The 25,166-nt window shown below is 36.5% G+C and overlaps 1 protein-coding gene across 6 annotated transcripts in view; it reads left to right on the top strand.

Annotated features, from left to right (window-relative positions):
• Positions 1 to 24,470, top strand: part of dixdc1b (DIX domain containing 1b) — a 31,395-nt gene extending 6,925 nt beyond the window's left edge. For 2 of the 6 annotated variants that reach the window (XM_058758613.1, XM_058758611.1), the window contains exons 2-20: positions 1,618 to 1,747; positions 1,833 to 1,958; positions 2,043 to 2,292; positions 5,523 to 5,642; positions 15,158 to 15,264; positions 15,350 to 15,504; positions 15,596 to 15,685; positions 16,063 to 16,116; positions 16,953 to 17,003; positions 17,157 to 17,261; positions 17,384 to 17,437; positions 17,914 to 18,006; positions 19,130 to 19,201; positions 19,334 to 19,399; positions 19,482 to 19,643; positions 19,729 to 19,795; positions 21,061 to 21,169; positions 21,553 to 21,661; positions 22,945 to 24,470. In XM_058758613.1, the coding sequence (XP_058614596.1) occupies positions 1,618 to 1,747; positions 1,833 to 1,958; positions 2,043 to 2,292; positions 5,523 to 5,642; positions 15,158 to 15,264; positions 15,350 to 15,504; positions 15,596 to 15,685; positions 16,063 to 16,116; positions 16,953 to 17,003; positions 17,157 to 17,261; positions 17,384 to 17,437; positions 17,914 to 18,006; positions 19,130 to 19,201; positions 19,334 to 19,399; positions 19,482 to 19,643; positions 19,729 to 19,795; positions 21,061 to 21,169; positions 21,553 to 21,661; positions 22,945 to 23,067 (2,043 nt within the window). In that variant the 3' untranslated portion in view covers positions 23,068 to 24,470. The remainder of the gene's footprint in view (positions 1 to 1,617; positions 1,748 to 1,832; positions 1,959 to 2,042; positions 2,293 to 5,522; positions 5,643 to 15,157; positions 15,265 to 15,349; positions 15,505 to 15,595; positions 15,686 to 16,062; positions 16,117 to 16,952; positions 17,004 to 17,156; positions 17,262 to 17,383; positions 17,438 to 17,913; positions 18,007 to 19,129; positions 19,202 to 19,333; positions 19,400 to 19,481; positions 19,644 to 19,728; positions 19,796 to 21,060; positions 21,170 to 21,552; positions 21,662 to 22,944) is intronic. The other 4 variants (XM_058758614.1, XM_058758612.1, XM_058758617.1 and 1 more) reach the window with 3 other exon arrangements.
• Positions 24,471 to 25,166: the final 696 nt, after the last annotated feature.

Genomic DNA, 25,166 nt, shown 5'->3' with positions numbered 1-25,166 from the left:
TGAATGAATCAGTTATTCAGGTTTTGTCAAGTCAATTCACCTTTATTTATATAGTGCTTTTTACAGATTGTGTCAAAGCTGCTTTACAGTAAAAAACAGGAAAATAGTGTGTTGATAATGCAAGAAGACAATAGTAAACGTCAGTTCATCATTGATTCAGTGATGTCATCGTCCAGCTCAGCTCAGTTCAAATGGTATAGTTTACAATATTGGAACAAATAATTAACTCACAATTACACTGATCCAGTTCTTGAGATAAACTCACTGGCTCCTGTCACATTGGTTAACAGCACACTTGTGGGGAATATCAGTGAATAGCATGTAAATTTTGGTTTGTATCTTTGACAGAGCCATCGTATGGCTTTAGAAGACATAAAATGTAGTGAACGAGTCATATGGACAAAATTTATACTTTTATGGTGTTTTGTGTCATTTGTCCTCTAAGGTATCGGACCTGTTTAGTCTAAATAAGTAAATGCTATTTCTACACACTGTATTTTTTTCTGCAGCCATCCCACATTCTTCAGCATTTAAAAAAAAAAAACCATTTTTGCCAGAGGGTAGAACTGCGGCAAACCTCACTGCAGTCTTTGTGTTCCTGCATGTATTTGCTGAAGAGGAAGCGTAAACGTGGGGAGTTAAGCTGTCCTTTTGTGACATGGCAGAGAAAGTGCCAGTCAGACTAATCCACGCTGTTGAACCCGGGTGATGCTGACCGGCCGGGGTGAATGAGGAGGGACTTGTTCTGTCAAAGCAGGTGCATCTTGAGCACTGAGGCATAAATTTCTTTTGACAACGGGTATCCTAGTGGGTATCAACACCGGCATATCCTGCATAACCTCTCCACCAGGACCATCAGCACTAATGATAACTGGGGAGGTATGCAGTTTAACAGCACAGAGAGTCATTGGTTCCATTGAGACTTGTGATTTGTGCTTGGGCTGAGCCTGAGGAAAGTAACGCTATACTGTAGCATAGATGAGGTTTTGTTTAAATTGCAAAAATGACCATTTTTTTGAAGCATCATTAGTTCCAGGAAAAAGGTGGAAGTTGAGGCTATAATATGCCCAACTGGTTGCAAATTTTCTATACATGCATATTTATATACACTCTTGTTCAAAAGCAAGTTTGAAGTTAGTAAGATTTTTAAATACTTTTATTCAGCAAGGATGCATTCAGTTCATCAAAAGTAAGCATAATGACTGATTCAGTGTTGTTCTTTTGAACTTTCCACTCCTCAAAGAATCCAGAAATAAAATGTACAGTTTCCAGAAAAATATTTAGCAGCACAACTGTTTTCAACATTGATAATGAGAAATGTTTTCTGACAATCAAATCAGCATATTAGAATGATTTTTGAAGGATCAGGATCATGTAAAGACTGCTAAAAATTCAGCTTTGCCATCACAGAAATAAAATATATTCAAATAGAAAACAATTTTAAAATGTAATTTTTATTTTATTTTTTTACTATACTTTTGGCCAAATAAAAGCAACCATGGTAAAAATATTGTAGTAAAATATTTGCAAGCAAAAAAATTAGAAGTACAATCTTCTCTCGAGCTGTAGACTATAACCAAGTTTGCACTTACCTGTATGAAACGTGTGTCTTTCTAGCAGCAGCTGGCTGCCTATGTGTCTTGGGTTAATGCACAGCTGAGGAAGAAGCCCGGACTGAAACCTGTGAGTGATCTACGACAGGATCTCAGAGATGGTGTGGTTCTAGCACACCTCATTGAGATAGTGGGTAAGCCTTTACATCACATTCCTTTTCTATTGCAGGACTGTATAATACGCCATTGTATTGAGATGTGTTTTATATATTTGGCAAGCTGGTGAGCTGCTGGATGGCATCCATTATGTGCCACGTGACGACCAGGAGAGGAAGCAGAATGTGGAGAAGGTTCTGCAGTTTGTGTCATCCAAACGGATCAGAATGCCACAAACGTCTGCCAGGGGTGAGTTACAAAGCAGGCTCTTAATCATGGTTAAGCTGATAAAACTGCTTATTTAAGATCTCTTCTTTCTCTCTGTACTCAAAGACATTGTGGAGGGGAACCTCAAATCCGCCATGAGGCTCATTCTCGCTCTAGCTGCACATTTTAAACCCTCTGCATCAGCCAGTCACAGAGCTGGAGCTGACGTAGGCAGGAGTTCCTCTGGCTCCTCGGCCAATCACAGACCTCATTCCACCATGGCCATGGCCCAGAATGCAGCAGCAGCACTGGCAGCAGCCAGGCAGGATGCTTCTCGCCCTGGCCGCTCCGTTTTTCATCTAAGGCAAGAATGGAGGTACATGTAACTTCATTCTTCCCTTTCATCTCCTCCTCCTCCTTCAAAAGAGTTTTGCAAATGTCTACTCATTTAGGTAGAATTGCTTCCATAGAGTAGCTGTTCTTAAATCTCCTTGTCATTTTATAGGGATAGTTCACCCAAAAATGAAAAATTACCCCATGATTTACTCACTAGCATATTCTCACTACATCCTACATCCTACGTCATCTGCTGGAACGCCACTCTCTCGTACAACAGTTACGAGAGAGTATTCACTCTCCATTCACTGCCATTATGAACTTAGAAGAGCCAGGACTTTTTTTTTTTTAATATAACTCCAATTGTATTCATCTGAGAGAAGAAAGTCATATACACCTAGGCAGAGCTGGGTAGTAACTGATTATATGTAATCTAGATTACGTAATCAGATTCCAAAAATTAGGTATTTGTATTTAGAGTAAGTTACATTTTAAAATACTCGTTATCAGACTACAGTTACTTTTTTATTGATTACATGATTACATATTATTCACACAATAGCAATAAATTATTCATCATTTATTGATTCTCTCTCTAATTCCTCTTTTTATCTTTTAAATTTTCCTTTCTAAAATAGTCTACCGCTTATATACACTCAGAAAGTCCAGTTTTGTGGACATTCACAGAGAGATCAGTCATTAGTCAGGTGGCGACACAGGATTTGACCACTGGATTTGCAAAAATCATTTCAGGTTTAAGAAGTGTTTTAACATTGCATCAACTACTGATGAACACATTCATTTTTATTTAAATTATCACTCAGTAGGTTATTTAACCATGTATTATGATGTATTATTGAAAGGCTTTTGTCTTTCAAACTCATTAAAATGCACAAATTCTCGTTATTTCTTATTTGCAGACATTCTCAAACTTTTTGTCATCTGAACCTCTTTCACCTAATATATTTACTTTAAAAGGGTGGTCAATCAGCAATTCTGTAAAAGACAATATCTCCCTTTGCATTGAACTATGAGCATCGTAACTTTGCAGATGTTGTTTATGTTCAAACAGCAACACTGCACACTAACTAAAGTTAAAAAAGTGAAATCATAATCAATGACCCCTTTAAGTTCCCCAGAGATTTTAAAATAAATATTTCAATAATTAAGCATCACATTTGTTCACGGTTCTCTGACATTGGTTAATGGTCATATGGCGTGCAGGTAAACATAAAATATTTATTCTTTTTTAGTAAGTGAATTATTTTGATTGTTATTTTAAAATGATTTATTTTAATTCTATGTTTTTATGATTTAAAGAGGTCATATAATACGTGTGTAATGTAGCTGTGTGAGCATAAACAACATCTGCAAAGTTGCGAAGCTCAAAGTTCAATGCAAACGGAGAAATCTATTCATATATTCTAATGATTCAAAAGTTTCAAAATCAGTGTTCTAAAGCAGCGGTTCTCAGTCCTGTTCCTCGCGTCGCTCTGCATCTCTCTCTTTCTCTTTCTCTTTCTCTCTCTCTCTCTCTCTCTCTCTCTCTCTCTCTCTCTCTCTCTCTCTCTCTCTCTCTCCCTCTCAGATTAGCTCCAACAATGAACTGTTCCATTTATACACTTATTTTTGGTTATATTTTGATAAGCAATATAGACGACACCATTGTTTACAATACAACCGGAGCACATGCTGCTGAGGTGAGGGGCAGGACTTTTAGACGCGCACTAGAGGCGGTTTAGCCAATCACAATACACCGGGGCAGCTAACCAATCAGAGCCCATCGTGTATTTCTGAGGGAGGGGGTTCATAAAAGCAGGAAATGATCAGCACATTTATCAGAGAAGGGACATAGCGGTGTGAAATAAAGGTAAATTATGTGAAAAATAATGTGTTTTTTAACAAACGAAGCAGTGACGCATGTTAGATTGCACCCCATACACACAATCAACCACCCCTTTAATTACATGTTTGCCTTTCATTAAACTCACAAACCCCCTGCAGTTCCTTTACGAACCCCAGTACAAACCTTGATGTAATATAATGTTTAATGCACTTCATGTTGTTAATTACAATGAAAGGAATATATTTTCTCACTCTTTGTATTTTTACATCATTATGGTACAAGATTATCCTGTTCAAAGCAATGTGATGAACGAGTTGGGTCAAAAGTAATCTAAAAGTAATCTGATTATATTACCTAAAATGTGTAATGTAATGGATTATGTTACTGACAACAATTTTTGTCATGTAATTTGGAATCAGTAACGGATTACAATTTGTAAGTAATCTACCCAGCTCTGCACCTAGGATGGCTTCAGGGTGAGTAAATCATGAGTAATTTTCATTTTTGGGTGAATTATCCCTTTAAGATGGTCCATTAACTTTGCCTAAAACAATAGTCCATCCAAAAAAGAAATCTTGTCATTTACTGACCCTCACGTGGTTAGATAACTTTGTATAAGGAACAGGCTGGATTTGAAGTCATTATTTAGTGAAAACCTACACTGTAAAAAAAAAAAAAGTTGAGCCAACTTAAAATTTTAAGGCAACCAGCTTCAGCAGATTTTTGAGTTTTCTCAACTTGTCGTTTTAAGTTTATACAACAAAAATTTGAGAATCTCCCACAAAAATAAGTTGAGCAAACTTAAAAAATCTGCTGAAGCTGGTTAAAAAATTAAGTTCGCCCAACTTTTTTTTTTTATTTTCTTTTTTTTTTTTTAGTGCTTTCTAGTGCTGAAAGTTCTTAGAGAAATAACCATGTCCAGTTTATGAACAAATCGTCTTCTTAAGTCTGATCTTTCTTAAGAATCAGCTGATTCAGTTCACAACCGGTGAAATGTTATCAGTGAAAACATAAATTCCAGTCTGTTTGACTTGAAATATTAGTGTTAATAGATCTCCTTTTGTGTTTCAAGGAAGAAATGAAGTGACATGCAGTAAAAACCGATGACAAAACAAAATGGATGAATCATTGCCCTCTTGCTGCTGTAATTAGGAATTGCAGCTCAGTTCAGAGGTAGCATATGGATAATCAGATCTACAGATTTAAACATGTTTCATCCACAACTTAAGATTTGATGTCACCCCTAGCAATAATCTTTATTGTGCTCTGTTAGACCTTTTAATAATTTTGCGCTGTTTCAGACTCATGCAAACCATTTTCAAAGTATATATTCAGAGAGAGTTGTTTAGTTACAAATGAAAAGATCATCCATACTTGAAACAGCTTTTTACAGTTTCTAATCTCACAGTATGTTTTGCTCTTAGTCGTGGCTGCAGTGGCGAGGAGGACAGTGAGAACCCCTTCTGGAGTGTCCGAGCATTGGTTCAGCAGTATGAGGGCCAGAGAGGGACATCTGAAGAGGAGACAGGAACAAGATCTACTGGGTAAATTCTGATAATTTAATTTCAATACTAATATTTAAGATCTAACAATCAGTCAATATTTAAACAAAACATTAGTGAAAATTCATATAAATAGACAAAAAGACGCTGATGTACTGTAGGCAAGCGTCTTTTAGTTGAGAATACATTCAGCTGTAAATAATTTGCTTCAGTTTTGTAAACCACCTCTTGGAACCAACCAGCTTCCCAGCATTCTCATTTCTTAGTTACAAAATATACACAAACATGTTATCACAACCCCTCTTCTTTATTCTCTCTGCTTTTATGAGAGGAGAAAACATAGATAGGCTGGAGGAGGCTGTCACGAGGATTTTCTCACTGCTTGTTTTGTAAGGCCTGAGATGTTCCTGCCCACAGGCTTTCTTTAAGGCATCATCATGCTTTGCCACTGAAAACCAGAAAATGTGTGACTCTTCTTTTATGTGGGACAACAGCTCTGATTTTATCTGGCGGAGCTGATTGAGGACCTGATTATCCAAAAGAATATCATTTGTACACTTGGTCATTAATTATGGTTTTGGAGATGTTTGTAAATGTCTTTAAAAGTGTTATGTAAAAAAACCATTCTAGGACATTGTCAGGTCAGTGACTTAAGAGGCACTTCATCAGTGATAACTTGACAGATTTGGAAAGCTCACTGCCCTGTAGGCTACATTTGGGTAATGCTACAACTCAAATTCTTTAATAAATCGTTCAGACTTTGTTATTGACCATTTAATATATAGATTTTAAGGAGAACGACTGAAAATATCAAAATAGTGATTCTCAGCTTCTTTATTTTCTTATAAGGTTGTTATTTCTGATACCTCTGCAATCCATCTGCACAGAACCGATTTTTCTGCCACAATTGACAGCTTTTTGCTTGCATTGTGCATACTTTTATTGATTTTTACAGAAATAACTTTAAATTTCCTTTCTCTCAGAGGTGTTGCAGTGGTAGTGTGCCGGCTCTTGACATGAGCTTAAGTGAGTGACACTTGTACAAGTTTGGATTACACAATGTCACGATCATATTCCATTTACTCTACCACAGTACTATTCCATTATCTTTTCACAGTACTATTTAATAAAGAGTAGGGACAGACAAATATATGAGCTACGCTGATCTGTCTGCTCTCCTGTGAATCATTTACAAAATCTACCAGCAGCCCAGTCAATGGACAATACACAAATTTTCTCAAATACTGTGTGAATTTTTAGTAAAACAATGTCTGAAGATGTTTGTGCACATTTAAATAGCCATAATTAAATAGTATTGGCTAACAAGGGCAAAAAATAATGCTCCTCCCCTGTGAAAGTTTGTGCAAAAGAGCAAAAGTGACAGTAAAGACAAGAAATTACTGTTCATCAAGTAATCCTAAAAATGTATTGTGGTTTTCACAAAAATATTAAGCAGACGCTGTTTTCAAAATTGTTTCCTGAGCACCAAATTAGCGTCTTAAAATGATTTCTGAAAGATCTTGTGACACTGAAGACTGGAGAAATGGCTGCTGGTTTGCCATCACAGGAATAAATGACATTTTAAAATATATTAAAAAGCAAAACAGTTATTTTAAATTGTAGTAATGCATCACAATATTTTTGTTACTAAAATTATTATTAGATTACAATATTTATTTTCTTTTTTTTTTTTTTTCAGCAATCAATGTAGCCTGGATGAGCATAAGACTTCTTTCAAAAACATTAAAAAAATTTCAACCCAAACTTTTGAAGCATATACACAATGTTATGTTAGCTAATCCTGTGTAATTATAGCAATTTTATAGTAAAAATGTTCAGAAATCAGAAGTGCATTCTATGCTGTAGCTAACTGTCCAGAGCTGATTTGTGCCCACCTACAAGCCAGACAGTCCCGTACCAGCTCCCCCTCTGTCAAAATACCGGTCCTAACAGATGGGGAGAGAGGCAGGACAGAGAGAGAAGATGAAATAGAGGGAGGGCTGGAGGGGGAGGGTAAACAGAGGAAGGCCGGACTGAGTCTGACATCTCCGCACAGAAAAAGAGGAGCTAGTGAGGGTGGGAGCGCGAGAACTAGACAGGGACACGCAGATCTCGCCGATGGAGAGCTTTATGAAGTGAAGGAGTCGTCTGTGAACAGGTTGAACTGAGAAGAGGAATAATTAGTCCAACTCCCAGCCGGAGAGAGAAGGAGAGGAGGGGGGTAGGATGCAGCTTCCTTGGTGACAGAGCAGTACCGCTCTCTCCTGTCACTGTGGACGGATTGAAAACAGGATTTCCATATGGACAACATCGGGTGCATCTGAAGAGGCTTTGAACTCACAGATAGGATCCACTGTCAGTTCCAGGCATGGTGATTAAGAAGAGCTAGTTAGCAAACAAGTGGCAATGCTGTAGGTACTGCATGCTGAGACAAGAGTCTAAAGAAGTTGTCTGTAAGAACGATGCTGATGTCTAGACTTCCCTATGGTCTATGGATGAATAAACGTGGTGCAGAGGGCTAGAAACTCTAGTGCCAAAATGGGAGCCAAACAAATCAAATGGTAAGATTTTATCAAAGCATATTTGTGATGTTTTAAAGGAATAGTTCACTTAAAAATGACAATTCTGTCATCCTTATGTCGTTCCAAAATACTTGTTGAATTTGTTCTTCTGTGGAACATGAAGAGACTTTGAGATGTCTCTGTTTTTGTCCATACAATAGAAGTCAATGGTCAAAAAACTGTTTGGTTACCACATTATCTTCCAAGATATTTTCTAAAATGTGTTATCAATATATATATATATATATATATATCTTCTTTCGTGTTCTGCAGAATACAGGTTTGTAACAACATGAGGGTGGGGTAAATTATCCCTTTAATAAACACTTTAACTGTTGATAGTTCTATGACAAGCAAGTTTACAAGTATTTTTATCTGTCAAGTTTGATTCATATTGATTTCAGTCACTGATTCACTTTTCTGATGCTGTCCTGTACTTTTTGGGGCTTCTCAGTAAACGTTTCACATTGACAGTCATTTAAAAAAGAGCTATCAGAATTAATTTATTAGAAGGAGAGTTGGCAGACTGAGGTGATGTGAGCTACATAAACCGTTGACGATGTGATAACATTGTGAAGGGTTCAACTTTATGCAAATTCTTAGCAAACACATGATTCACCGATACAGCAGGAATGTCTACTTAAAGCCATCAGTAAAGCAACTTTCTGACTTCCAGCGATTTAATGGTTGTCAGTTAGAATGCACCTGTGTTTGTTATTGTCTGGCTGTGAATGACAGCTGTGACTTTTTTTAGAGGATCTGACCCAGTTTACTTTTCTGCTATATGTCACATACAAGATTTTGAATCATGTTCTCTACTGTATGTGAGTGCCACCCGTGCTGTGCTTTAGAATCCAATGTTGTGTCATTGGCATCTGTCAGACATGCAGCACAATATTTCACTCAATCAGACACTTTGAAGTGTCTTGAATGCATGTGGATTTGACAAGAAATATTGGAAGAATATTCCTCTCTTGTTTTGTTGTAAAGCAGTTTGTTTTCCTTACAACAGTGCAAAGAATGCCGGATATGTCTGCTCAGCCTTTTCTCTCCAAAACAGCCTCCCAGATGTGAAATAATTCTCAAACTCTCACCCTGGCAGCCACGAATTTCCGTTATGTTGACGTTTTGCATCTGCTGACCTTTTTCTTTAAATAACACAGGCTCCTGTTCCCAATTACTGACGCTGGAGTGTAAATACACTTTAATGAGCTTCCTGCCATCCTACCAAATGACTCCTGGGTTTGTGACGGGCATCTGATGAGCTCTCATGAGAATCATCTAATGGCCCTTCAGACTGACTAATCTTGTGTGAGAATCTCAGAGCAGAGCATGTTTATTTGCGTTGGACCACTTGTTGGTCATTTTTGCGGTTTGATATGCGAGTGTGTGTGGGAGATGTGAGAAACGGTTTTGAGATCCAGTAATATTTATCAGGGGAGAAGATGTTTTGGGAGGATCACAGCGAGCTCTGTTAAAGAGATTATTGGGTTTACTGCTGGGATTCTGAAGGCAGACTGAATCATCAGATCGGGCTTCACCATACAGCAACAGTTCTGTATGTTCCCATTGCATTCAATCAGTGGTTATATAAAACCCAGTCAGTACATGCTGCAGCAGCTTATGAAAAATGGAGCACATTTTACTTGTTTCTTTTTGTTTTGCATTTCAAAAAGAATGGTGGGAATACTTTGCATAGGAAGGATCTCAGCGCAGGCTCGTGTTTCATCCAGAGAAAACAGCCATAGCGGATCTTTATTTATAACTAGAAGAACGCTTTGTGGATTTGCTTTGATTCCGTCCCAGTGGAATCAGTCAGTCATTCTCTAGCTGTTGTTTTCCACCCATCTTTGCTATGAATAAAGGATGTTTCAGCAACAGCAATTGCTGATATTGTACACTTCAAGGCCATTTGAAATGGCTTAGCTGTACAGTGCTGAATGTGTTAGATTTCATGTCCTCTGGGCAGCTAGTTAAACCATACACTGAATCTGAGGGTTTGACATCTAAAGGCCAGTTCACACCAAGGACATTAACTATAATGATAACTATAAAGTTTTATCAATTCTAATTCTGTGAGGATGGGGAAGTCCACACCACAAATATAACAGCACAGGGGAACGATATCATTGGAATCACTTTCAGAATGATTCTTTTTTCCAGCTGATTTATATTAAAAACACTGACAATCAGAATCCATTCTACTTTAAAGCTTGAGCATTTAAAATGTTTGTGTGTAGACATTAATATAGTTATCGTTTTGCAGTGGTTATCTTTGTAGTTATCGTTCTTGGTGTGAACAGGCCTTATAGGAATAATTCACCTCAAAAATGAAAATTCTGTCGTCATTTACTCTCCCTCATGTCGTTCCAAACCTGTTTTAAGTTTCTTTCTTATGTTGAACACAAAATAAGATATTTTGAAGAACCAAACAGTTGTTGGTCCCCACTGACTTCCATATTAGGGAAAGAAATACTATGGAAGTCAGTGGGGACCAACAGCTGTACCAGCATCCTTCAAAATATCTTCTTTTATGTTCAACATAAGAAAGTCACACAGGTTTGGAACAACTTGAGGGAGAGTAAATGATGACAGAATTTTCATTTTTGAGGTGAATTATTCCTTTAAGCGTCTTGTTAGTGGTGGTTGCTAAGCATCATCATTTCTCTTGATCATACTTTTATTAAACATCCATGTGTAACCAGTTCTGGACACTAAGGGATGCACAATATATTGGTACCATATTTTAAAATGTATCTGTTTTGTATTTAACTATGCGTGTTCATGTCTGCTGCTAATTTTACATTTAGATTACCTTCACTGTCATCTAACACCCACTTGAAGATAATCTCTAAAAACACTAAGGATTTAATAACCGTTAAATGTAATCTTTTGCAAATCTCATTAATATCAATTTGTCATGTTACAATGTTTTATGTAAAGTGACTGGTAGTATTTAAAATGATTATTTTTAGGGATTTATTTGTAAGTTATATAGACAAAATAGTAAAATAAAAAATTTTAATATCAGCAATTTGTTGGTAATCAGCAATCATGAAAAATATCAATCAATAAAAAATATCTGTGCATCCTTACTTGTAATGTAAATGTTGGGAATGAAAAGTGAAAATATTGGGAATTGATGCTTTATTTTTATTTTTTTAATGTTGAAGTCTCTAATGCTCACCAGGGCTGTATTTATTCGCTGAATAAAATAACTAATTTCTTTAAAAAAAAAAAAAAAATCTTCCTGACCCCAAGCTTTTGAACACTAATGTACATTAGAATGACTTGTCAAATAGGGATCAGAATATTGTAGAAATGTGGAGATGGGCCAGTAAACAACCACCCAGACACCTTAGAAACCACACAGCTACACACTAAAAAGCACCTTAACAGACACTTAGCAATATCCTGGCAACCACCCTAGAACTGGTACTCTCTTTTAATAAACCCTCTACTTTAAGTCTTATGTTGTATATTGGAGTAGCTTTCTACGGTGGCCGAGAGAGCTTAACGTGCTGCAAATAGAAAAAAACACCTGCAAATTAAGAAAACAGCTTCATCTATTTGACAACACACGCGCTGCAAATGCTCACAACACAACCAAATAAAGAAAGGCACTGCAGATAAAATTCTTTATTTGTTTGTGTTGTCAGCATTTGCAGTGCGTTTCTTTATTTGACCACCTGCTGTCAAACTGATGAAGATGTTTTCTTGATTTGCTGGTGCTTTTTCTATTTGTATGTGTTTTCTGAAGTTGCAGTCGTAGCTTTCACATCAATACGCACATTGTTTATAGAGTCTTGTTTTTATACCAGTGGTTCAAATCAGTTCAAAACTCTTAATAAATTGTGAGGGGTATTTCCAGTTTAGTTTAGATCACGAGTTTCAGTTCAGTCCATCTATTAATCGTGGTGCTTTTCTTTGGCAAACGCAGCACTGAAAGAAGAAAGAAATGGTGGAAACTGAACTGAATAAGTGAAGGTCTTTAGTGTCTGTGTGGGTCACAAATAGGAGGGGGTCTGGATTTGGTTTTGAAAGAGAACAGTCCCCTCAATTCCCCCTCCCTACAACGTGAGAAAAATAAAACAAAGAGAGTAATGTGGAGTGCGACGGTCCGTCTCTTTCAGGATCTCTGCGGTCCGCAGCCTGGATTAGGACAATGAGAGCCCGCACAACATACACACTAAACAAAAAAAAGAAAAGACAACAAGCACTCTGTTTCTTTCGAGAAGAAGCATTGTTGCTTTGTTAAAACGACAAAGCAGATCAGCCTTGGCATTTTATCTTCATCCATCACACATAGAACACAAATCTTTTTCAGAGCTCAGAAATGTTTGGAGATGTCCAAACATGATATGCTCGGCCTGTTTTTTAGTTGTTGTTTTTTTTTTAAGCGCTGCACCAGATTCACACAATGAAAATTGGCATGGGGAACCCCAGGCCTTAATCGGTCTGAAAATAAACATGCATCCTCCAAAGGTCACCCAAGTGGGATCCATTCGGTCTATGTGTTGATGGAAATGTCACTGTAACTGAATGGAACCAATGAAGTGGATGGGATTTATTCCCCAATATAAGTCCAGTATTGATAATGACAGCATCGTCACACTCTGTCTAATCTGAAGGTCATTTGTGTCGAAGGGTGCAGGACTGTCCTTTTATTTTTGTGACTTGGATTGGAGGACAATTGATGTGGGAGGGTTCAAACTTGCATGCATCAAGATAACCGATTGAGAAAGAGTGAGGTGGTTGGAGCTTCAAGCTTTTGCTGTCCCTTCACAGACAGGTCTGCCAGGGCTGCACTTGGATTGACCCATCATGAGCTGAGTTTAGATCCGTGTCCTTCGCTTCAGGGCTTGAAAGACATTGTGAGGTCAAATAAATATCATGTTAAGGTGCACATTAGCTAAATTGCGTTGCCATTGTCAATAGTGAGCTTTCACACAGAAGTCACTTTCAAACCAAGCAGCTTTCTGTCGGTCAGCGTTGCAAATTCACATGATCAGTTTGAATATGAGCAAAATCTGCATGGGGAATTTTTTCGCTTCACACAAATCACTGTTTGCATGGATTTCAGTTGAAATGACTGGAATTTGTTTTACAATCTGATGCTACAAACAACTTCTCTTATCTTCTAGTTCTTCAGACCATCTATATTTATGTTGTGTTAATAGAAGCCAGTACACTGATCTGGAATTTTAAGTGTAATGTTAAAGAGTTAGTTTACCCAAAAAAATAAACATTGTCATCAATTACTCAGCCTCATGTCATTCCAAACCCAAAAGACAGTTTATTTTCAAAACACAGATGAAGATATATTTAATGAAACAAGGTAATTTCTGTCCCTCCATTGAAAGTCCATTAATCCAAAGCTTGGACATGTCACGAAGTTCATAAAATTATTGTAAATAATGCAAATATGGAAAATGGAAACTCAAATATGCTTATTTGATGCACAAGTATGGTATAGTTTCTATTTTACATAGGGTTGCAAAGGGGTGGAAAATCTTCAGAATCTTTCCAAAGTTTCCAAAAGCTTTCAATGTCACCTTTTTACAGCGCTAATTTCACCATATTTGGTGTGCTCTTTATATGTGTGCTGATCAATGTTCATGTGTGAAACAACACCTAAATTAAATCTTTTCTTCACATAAAACAACCGTGTCCCCTCAGGAGACTTGAATTAAACCCCGGTTCATGTGATTTTACAATGATTTTTACATTTGCTTTTACAATGTATTTGAGTTTTTTGAAGCAAATGAGTCATTGAAGAGCCTGTATTTATAATACTCTATATTTAAGAACATATGTTTGACACCGATACAGAAACACTGTATTGCATATTTCAAACTGAAGGTGTTATAATTTTCATGCATGCAAGATGAAAAGCTCATGATCCTGTGCCTTTGAAATGGATTAACGGTGCATTATTGATAGGGCATCAGATCAAACACAAGAGCAGATCCTGACAGACTTGGCTGCTCATATCTGCAAAGGGTCTCCATGGCAACTGGTTTTAAAAGGCACTTTCCTCCTTTGCTTCAGGACTGTTTATTTTTATCTAGCTCTGCCTTTCTGAGAAACCAGATGCAGCACCTGATAAACATAAAACAACAAAAGCATCTGTCTTTCTGATATTCTAACTCACTCTTGGAACACCTCCATGATAATTCTGTGGAAAAAACGTGGAATTCATTTAAAGGGATGTTCAAATGAAAAATGAACTTTCTCTCATCATTTAATCAGCGTCATGTTGTTCCAGACTCGTAGAAGAGTGTGTACGCAGCACTTTTCCTTCACAAGACATAACATTTTTCAGTCTGTGACCTGAAATAGAGCATATGGACTACTTTTATTGCAATTTTATGCAATTGTTTGGTTAGTTGTTTTATTTTTACTTATTTTATTTATTTATTGTGTTTTTGTGTTTTAAAGCTTGAGGTCAATTTATTTGTTGTGCTGTTGAACAAAACAATGTAAACATTCTTCAAAATATCTTAAATGAAGTCATCTTATATAAAGTCATACAGGTTTGGAACAACATGACGGTAAGTAAATAATGACCCTTTTTTAGCAAACTGTTCCTGTAAGTGTTTTGTATGGATTAGTAATTATTTTCCACAAAGTCAAATAATTTATTTATAAAGCACATTTAAAATCTACTGTTAGGGTGAGCCAGAAACAATTTAATTTAAGTTAAATTAATGAAAAATAAATGGTTATACACACATATATACAGTTTCATAGAAAGCTATGTGTTGGACACAATTTGACTTTATCAGCTCTACATTAATACATCAATAAATATAATATAATTTAATTCATGAGAAAATAAAAAGTAAATCTAAATATATATATATATATATATATATATATATAAAATGTAAAAAATACATTACAATAAAAAGCCATGTGCTAATCAAAAGTTGACTTGGACTGTAATGTTTAGCCCTATATCTGTAACTGTATGTTTTTGTATTATTTCCACAGCCTCAGTTCATCAAGCCCCACCCACACTCCCAAAGACTCCGTCAGCCTATCGGATCTGAAGGCAGGACTATTAGACACCTTGTCCAGGGAGAAAACAATTAAGTCAGGTATTGATTCCTTTCAATCTGTCAGTTGGACATTGATGGTCTCATCCACATAAAACTATCATGATCAATCTCGGTTTGCCATTAGAGGACACAGTGAAATTGGCCCTGTGTGACCAGGCCATTGTCTCGGGGCATGATGGTCTAGCTGGTGGCTACACCTGGGAGGACAAACTGTGTGAGCAGCAGGAGCAGCTGGAGAGGGAGATGCAGGAGGCGCGGAAAATGGTGTCTAGCCTACAGGTGACACAATAACATATATCATCTCCTAATTTAGTTTGAATTGCTTCTAGAGAGCTTGTGGCTTATAACAGATGTTTTTGTGTGTTTTTAGGCTCTCCTTCTCCACGGTTCATTACCCGAGGATGAGCAGGAGGTGTCACTCAGTCTGGGTGAGGGAGTTGAAAATGCGGAGCAGCAACTGGTGTGTATCTTTATTTCTGTCCAAATTGTGTTTTACCCCAAATTGGCCTCTTTTCTTCCATATCCTGCATATCCCTCCCTCTTGATAATATGTGACTTCCTATGCCCCTCCTCCCCCATCTCTCTCGTTCTCTTGCTCTTTCACTAAGCTCTGTCAGGGCAGATCATGTTACTCTCACGGTGAACTTTGCTTTGTTTGTGGGAGAGACGCAGGTATCCATTTCTCTCCTTCTCTCCTACAGTGTCTATTTCTCTCTTCCATTTCTTTTCTAATAGGTTGTCGTGTAAACTAGTTCTTTCTGTATTTAATGTAGTATGTACTGTAGTTATGGTGGTTTTGTTTTGAAGTAGCAAAAACCCTCTGTTGTGGTGCTACAGGTTGTAATACGAAGTCGCCTGGACCAAAGCATGGAGGAGAGTCAAGAACTGAAGGTGGGTATTTTTGTTCTGGGCTGTTTCGGTTTTGTACATTTATTGAGTGTGGCAAGATGTATATCCAGGATTTAGTTTTTGCAACAAGATAAATCAATTCAACAATATGTGTAATATAATAATTACATATATATATATATATATATATATATATATATATATATATATATATATATATAATATAAATAATACACTACCAATCAAAAATGTGAGGTCCGCAAAAAAAAATTTCTGGATACTTTTATTCATCAAGGATATATTAAATGAATCAAAAGTGACAGTAAAAGCATTTATAATGTTCCCAAAGAATTCTATTTAAAATAAATGCTGTTATTTTTTATTAACCAAAGAATCTTGATCAAAAAATATTGAACAGTACAACTGTTTTCAACGTTGATAATAATAAGAAATGTTTCATGAGCACCAAATCAGCATATTAGAATGATTTCTAAATGACTGTGATACTGAAGACTGGAGTTACGCCTGCTCAAAATTCAGCTTTGCTATTGCAGGAATAAATAAATAAATGCATATTAAATAAATAAATATTAAAATAGAAATATTTTGAATTGTAATATTATTACCTTTTTTACTGTATTTTTTGTAGTAAATGCAGACTTGGTAAGCATAAGAGACTCCTATACTGTATTCATGTATTTCTGAGTATCATTTCCGTTTGTTTGACTACTTTATGATGATACATAAATTCTGTGTTAGGTTTGATCTGACAGACTTATTAATGTGCTGATCTTGTCAAGTCATGTTGTTTTTTTTTTAATAGCCAATCTATGCTGTAAAATATAGAGTTATTTTGTTTATATTATATTTACATGCAGAGGGAGCTATTGAGGTTCAAACAGGAGGCTCGCAACCTGCAGGGAGTGAAAGTAAGTCTTGCATACCTCCAAACTCCATATGCCTATAAAATAAGACCCTCACACTCACATTACTAAGAATTCAATTAGTCTCAGACTGATATAAAGCAGAACAAGTTAGATATGCGAGTTGAGATTGATTGACTGTGCTTTGTCATCACTCAGGATGCTCTTCAGCAGCGTATGGCTGTGCAGGAGTCCTCAGTCCTGCAGCTCAAACAGGAACTCCTGCGCAACAGTATGGCCAAAGACGAGTTGGCGGGACAAAATGTGAGCGCATGCAACTGAGACCTGACATTTTTGTTTTTATGCTATGCATATTAATTTTGTTTCAGTTATACCATATCTGAGACCAGTTGTCAATTATTATGTGTGTATATTTTTTTTCTTAGGCTGAGCTACAGAGGAAGCTAGAGGAGCGGAACAGGCTTCTCAGTGAATATAAGGCATGTCTTGTTTTGCAAAGTATAATAATGTTCATTACAAACATTTTTCCACAATATATAGTATGTATTCTAATTCTACTGTTCATTAGTGTTTACAGTAGTTTTTATATAAATGATAGTTTTCTAGTTTTATTGTTATTTAGTGGTTCTTAATATTTATGTTGCAAACTTAATTGAGATCCATGTTGTATATGCAAGATTATATTAATTTGTTCTGATTGCTAAATGAATAAACTATTATCTGATATTTATACATTTAGAAATATATTACTTTTAAGCTTCAGTCTTGTTACTAGTTTTTATTAGTAGCATGTTGTGTTGCTACCTTTTTTTTTTTTTTTTTTCAAAAGGGTAGCGTGACTGTAGTTATGCTTTAATTTATAGATTATAGCTTAAAATTCTAGAATGTAGTATCCCTCACTATACCACATCTGTTTCTATAATATAGTTAAACTTACTGTCTTTATGCTGTACAGAAAGAACTGGGCCAAAAGGATCGGCTTCTGCAGCAGCAACAGCTGAAGCTGGATGAGACAATGCGCAAGCTGACAGACAGCAGCAGCCAGCAGGTACAACATCAAACACAGCCCTGCAGACTCAACTAGCATAGCAGCTGTGAAGGAGAACTGCATGATGGGAATGAAAATGCAGGATGGTTATTCATTTGTTTCTGAATTTATGCATGTCAAGTATAATGTACAGCTATTATTGCAAAATAGTATTTCATGAAATAATATATAATATGGTAACACTTTACAATAAGTATTTTTGTATGTTATTTATTAACATTAGTTAATGTATTAACTAACATGAACAAACAATGAACAATGCATTTATTACACTATTAATCTTTGTTAATGTTAATGAAAATACAGTTGTTCATTGTTTATTCATTTTAGTTCACAGTGCATTAACTAATGTTAACAAACACAACTTGTGATTTTAATAATGCATTAGTAAATGCTAAAATTAACATTAACTAAGATTAATAAATGCTGTAGAAGTATTGTTCATTCTGTTCATGTTTAACTAATGTTAACTAATGAACCTTATTGTAAAGTGTTATGTTATACAATAATATTAATATAATAATAATTAAAACAAATGTAATGAATAAAAATAGAAATATAATTAAAAACTTTAAATATGCTTGTAAATGTTAAATATAGTTTAAATGTAACCCCTGACCACAAAACCAGTCACAAGGTTCAATTTTTTAGTGAATAAATAAGCTTTCAGTTGATGTATGGTTTGTTAGGATAGGACAATATTTGGTTGAGATACAACTAGTTTTGATATATTTACAGTAGGAAATTTACAAAATATCTTCATGGAACGTGATCTTTACTTAATATTCTCATGATTTTTGGCATAAAAGAAAACTGTATTGTATATGTATTGTTGGCTATTGCTACAAATATACCCGTGCAACTTAAGACTGGTCTATTTACAATATATTATAATTCATAAAAATATAAAGGAGAAAATTAACTTAAAAACATGCAGTGTTTTTAAAAAGTTTAGTTTTTTGCAGGTAAAAATGTCACTATGACAAGTACAGACCCCACTGCCCCAGCAGAAAAAAAAAATCCTTAATGTTGAGCCCTAATAATGAATCTGTTTAATGAAGGCTTCTGCACTCGCTTTTATAGAACAGTTCAGTGTGAATGAGAATGTTTGTGTGTTTCTCAGGCTTGCCTGCAGAGGGAGCTGGAGCACAAGGAGAGTATTCTCAAAGAGTTAATGAGCCATGAGACAGAGGAGGTAACACGCATATAAATAATACACAATTCTCCCCACAGTTGTTTGTTTTCACCCATTGCAGATTATGTTTAGTGCTTCCATTTATTTATTAAAATTTCAAGTAAAAACTTGCCACCTTGTCGTCTGTTTCAGCTTCCTGGCTCGCAAAACAACGGCTACTCACACCCACCCGTCACAACATCAAAACCACACTATGGGGTAAATAAGCCTGAAGCCTTATTTTTCCCTCAATTATTTTATATTTGATCTATCGAGATACATGTAATTGTGTCTCTTATAGGCTGAGGAGCTGCAGTTAGTAAGAGATGCTCTCCGTAGTCTGAGGAACAGCTTTGGAGGTCACGACCCTCAGCATCACACTTTGGACACCCTTGAGCAAGGTGTGGCCAGCCTGATGGATCGCCTCTATGACCTGGAAACACGCCACAAACAGGAGAGGAGGGTACGATGAATGTTTTTCCATTCTCACACAGCAGGTTTTGCACCTGATCTACATTCTGTTCTCAAATCAGTCTGTTTCTTTGTAGACCCGAGGCAAATCTCCAGGACATAAAGCGTCTCACTCAGATCGAGACTCCTGGCCTCCTACTTCAAGTAAGCATACATCTTAATCTCAAAACTACGGTGGCCCAGTAGTGCACGCAGCACAACGAAATTAGCACAACACAACAGAAACAAGCCGCCACCTAATGGAAACAAGCCACAACACAACAGAAAAAAGCCACAACACAATGGAAACAAGTGGAAAACAAGCCCCAATACAACGGAGCTGCCGCAACACAACGAAATTAGCACAACACAACAGAAACTAGTTGCAACACAACAGAAACAAGCCACAACACAATGGAAACAAGTCGCAACACAACGAAAACAAGCCACAACACAATGGAAGCAAGCCATAACGCAACAGAAACTAGTTGCAACACAACGGAAACAAGCCGCAACACAACGGAATTAGCACAACACGACGGAAACAAGCCACAACACAATGGAAGCAAGCCACAACACAACGGAAACAAGCCCCAATACAACAGAGCTGCCGCAACACAACTAAAACAAGCCACAACACAGCGGAAACAAGCCACAACACAACAGAAACTAGTTGAAACAACTAAATTAGCACAACACAACAAAAACAAGCCACAACACAATGGAAACAAGCTGCAACACAACAGAAACTAGTTGCAACACAACGGAAACAAGCCGCAACACAACTAAATTAGCACAACAAAAACAAGCCACAACACCATGGAAGCAAGCCATAACACAACAGAAACTAGTTGCAACACAACGGAATTAGCACAACACGACGGAAACAAGCCACAACACAATAGAAGCAAGCCACAACACAACGGAAACAAGCCCCAATACAACAGAGCTGCCGCAACACAACGAAAACAAGCCACAACACAACAGAAACTAGTTGAAACACAACTAAATTAGCACAACACAACAAAAACAAGCCACAACACAATGGAAACAAGCTGCAACACAACAGAAACTAGTTGAAACACAACAAAATTAGCACAGCACAACGAAAACAAGCCACAACACAACAAAATTAGCACAACACAATGGAAACAAGCCGCAACACAGCGAAATTAGCACAACAATGAAATTAGTCCGTTGTGTTGTGTTGTGTTGTGTTGTGTTGTGTTGTGTTGTGTTGTGGCAATTTTGTTGTATTGTAGAGATTTCGTTGTACACTGCTGGGCCACTGTACAAAACACCTCAGTACAGGAAATGACATAACCGTTTAAATAAATATGAATATCATTTGTACTTGTCAGGTTTCTCAGTGGGTATATTGCTGCTTATTTAAAATACTACTAAAGTGAATAATCTCTGCTCTCTTTCAGAAATGGCTCATTCTCAGAGCAGCCCTGCGTTAAACTCATCAGCATGCACCAAAGTCCTGTACTTCTCTGACCACTCACTCATGCCATTCATGATCAACATCCCCAAGAGGTCAGTCAGACGCTGTGCTACACATATATGTGGCTTGAGTGGATCTTTAGCCTTAAATCAATATAATGTAGTATACTTTAGATATGTGACCTTGGACCACAAAACCAGTTTGTTAGGATAGAATAATATTTGGCCGAGATACGACTATTTGAAAATCTGGAATCTGAGGGTGCAAAACAAATCCGAATATTGAGAAAATCGCCTTTAAAATTGTACAAATGAAGTCCTTAACAATGCATATTACTAATAAAAAGTTTTGATATATTTACAGTGGGAAATTTACAAAATATCTTCATGGATCTTTACTTAATATCCTAATGATTTTTGTCATAAAAGAAAAATACATACGTGCTATGAGATTTTTCATTGTCTTATGTCAACAGGCTTGGGGAGGTCACCCTGCGAGACTTCAAGGCTGCTGTTGATCGGGAAGGCAATTATCGGTACCATTTCAAAGCACTGGATCCAGAGTTTGGTACTGTGAAGGAAGAGGTATTGCCACATAATCAGTCAACAGGATATTTTTTTTTTGTTACATTCAAGCATCTAAATCAGTGGTTCACAACCAGAAAGCCAGCTTTCAATTATGAAAGGGATCTTTAAATATTTTTTTTGAACAGTAGGGACTTTTAAATTTGAATAGTCAGTGGCATTTTCTTTAAATATGAAAACATACTTACAGGCTGCAAGTCATAAGCGCTAAACTGTCCTTGCAAAGTTGGAATTGCCCCACTTTATAGAAAAAGTCTTTGAGCATAGCTGGCAGGCTACTTCCAGGTTCAGGAAACAGTCCTCCGTAAAATGCGCTGCACACACTCGAATATTTGGGTTGAACTGTTCTGGAACAGTGTTGTAAATACAACTTAACCACTGATTTCTAGTTGTGTCCTCTTTTGGAAGCCCAAACATAGTAGTTTCACTTTCACAACAAAACACAGCGTCTCCAGGACATGGCGCCGGCGGCAGCAACAACACTACAGCGAGAGTAAAAGTCCCACCCTCTTTATTTGCGTATACGTTTGGGCGGTGTTTTGCAAATCTCCCCACACCGTGACGTAGACATGTGGGGGTGTGTTTGAATGAGCCATTTTAGGTGGGCGTGGTCGAGTCTTAACTTTTATAAAGAATATCTCTTTGGTTTTGAGACTTTAGTCTTTGCAACTTCAGGGATCTTATCTATGCACAAACAGCTTGTAACACTCCAAAGAGAAAGAAAAACTTGAAATCGCATCATATGACCCCTTTAAAGGGATAATTCACCCAAAAATGAAAATTCTGTCATTAATTACTCACCCTCATGTCGTTCCAAACCCGAAAGACCTTTGTTCATCTTCGGAACACAAATAAAGATATTCTGGATGAAATCCGAGAGCTTTCTAACCCTACATAGACGGCAAAGAAAATGTTGTGGTAGTCTTGTGAACGCGCATCGAAGACTGCCATGGAAGAGAAGAAATTGTCAAATAAATTTGCTATTTTTGTTTTCTTCACGCACAAACATTATTCTTGTAGCTATATAAAATTAAGGTTAAACCACTGATGTCACTTGGACTATTTTAATGATGTCCTTACTACCTTTCTGGGCCTTTGCTGTCTATGCGGAGTCAGAAAGCTCTCAGATTTCATCAAAAACATCTTAATTTGTGTTCTGAAGATGAACGAAGTTTCTTACGGGTTTGGAACGACATGAGTGACAGAATGTTTTTTTTTTTATTATTTAAATCAAAATAATATGTTGCATATAATGTATAAAAAGGACCCATGGCTTCTCCCAGGTGTTCCAGGATGACGCAGTGGTGCCCGGCTGGGAAGGGAAGATCGTGGCCTGGGTAGAAGAAGATCATGGGCAAAGAGGGTACTGTACGCATCTATACAGCTGGTTCCACATCTGTTTCTGACCATTTTAAGCTCACTCTCTATTTTCCTCGACAGGACCTAACACAAGTCAGCAAGAAGCTGTCTAAGGAAATGGAGACATCTGTGCCAAAATGAAATAACATTGATTTGTAACTTAAGTGTACAGGGGATGGAGCGTTAGTGCCCTAAGAAAGTCCCACCCACCTTTACTCTATCCTGCATGAGCTGAACAGCAGAATGAACCTGAAAGGACATGGAGGATCATCGTAAGGAGCACCAGATGGAGAAAGTCTCATCTTGTGTCCTGTCCAGACCAGTATTACTCAAAACATAGCTGTACAGAGAATGGGAGAACAGGATTTCTGATCTCTTTTAGAGGTCTTGCCATAGAACAGACACCCATTCAAATGCTTTACTAGCAGACAAACTCTTCACTGTGACAGAGGAGCCTTTTGTTCAATTCACCTACTTTAAAGTAGGTTCTGCCAGAGTACTTTTTTGTTTATTTCGATGAACCAAAATTGAAAAAAAATTGCTGTGAATAGAGAGAAGTTGGTAATCTTGACTGTCAAGAGTACTTGTGTGAATGTGGTTATGAATCTTAAGAAAGCAGCAGTAAAAGTATGCGAGTATAGAGCAGAAAAGAGTTTGACGTCTTCTGTTGCCTTGTTGTGAGATTTTTTTTTTTTTTTTTATTATTATCTTAGATAAAGAGTTTCCCTAAAACATACGTTAGACACATTCTTTATGAAGTTCTGCAAAAAAGACTTTAAATCTTCTCCATGGACCAAAGTGTTTTGCTTGTTTGATATAAGATGTCATTCAGTACGTCTTTTTAAAGAGCCCTCAGTTTTAACATTTAAAGAGATAATGATTTTTTTTTTTTTTTTGTATGCATGTCTTCTAAGAGTCTGCACTGGAGATGTGACTGTATGGCATAAATGTGGTGAAATTACAGCTCATGATTTTGACCATAGCACAACATAATATGTAGTACAGATAAATTGCATTATCACTGCAGGCTTTCAAATGTAATTATCAGTCTTTCAAATGTTAACTATCAGATGTGCCGTTCAGCTGCACTGATTTGAGTTTACAGGAAAGTGCCTGGAATCTGTTAAGAAAGAGAGGTGGCCGGGGGTTTGCCTTTTGTATTTTTGTTCTGTTTTATATTTATGTATATATGTTAATATTTCAGAGATCGAGCGAGGCATAGTGCCTTTACACTGTATAAATGATGTCCTATAAATACTGAATAATATTTTAAGGATATGAAAATGTCCCCTTTGTATACAAAAAAGGCACATCATCACAAGAACCGTATTGATGGTAATACAAGCGACTATATGCTATGACTGAAATTCTGCTTTACACTCCTGATTACTACTGGTTGCATTGCTGGGTTAAGAAGAATGTTATTTGGTTTGCAAATAAACAGTTTGAAGCAGTATACACTGTGTGTGTTTTTATTAAATAAGTTTTAATAAAAGTATTTTGTGTCATTTAAAAAAGTTACACCGGGATCCTTAGGGGACAAAAAGTCTGTCAAAAAACATATTTTTTATTTATTCATTTTATTTTGTATCTAATGCATTTTTAGATGAAAAATGTTTGCTCCAAGTGGACTGGTCCGTTTTTAAAGGTATGCATGGGTCAAATGTTATCTTAGTTTCAAGTGTTGGAATGTAAGGACTGTTTATCTAATAAAGTAAGAGGGATTTTCCCTGTTATGATTTATTTTTATTTCTACACATTGCCTAGTTTGTCTACAAAGTTGACAAACAATACCATAAAGAAATCAGTTTTTTCATTAAAAATAAAAAAGGAAGTGACTAGTGTTTGGCAAGCACAATTATTAAAAATTATATTAAAATTGAATATGTTTTCAATAAGATACTAGAAATAATTTTTGTTAGTGAACTTCTTTAAATTTTGTATATCACCTCTTTACATTCAGATAAGCTACAACATTCATAGGACAACAATTGATGGAACATTAGACCACTTCATTATTTAAATAAAATACAACCATAAATGTTAATAAAAACTGATTAATCCTGCTACCCCATGATCTCTTCGAGTCTAGAATGTAAAAAAATATTAATAACGTAAAATGTTAGAGGTAATTCTGCCATTTCAA

This window comes from Onychostoma macrolepis, chromosome 21, assembly GCF_012432095.1.
Source record: "Onychostoma macrolepis isolate SWU-2019 chromosome 21, ASM1243209v1, whole genome shotgun sequence".
Classification (NCBI taxonomy): Eukaryota; Metazoa; Chordata; class Actinopteri; order Cypriniformes; family Cyprinidae; genus Onychostoma; species Onychostoma macrolepis.
This window is presented reverse-complemented; position numbering and strand designations above follow the sequence as displayed.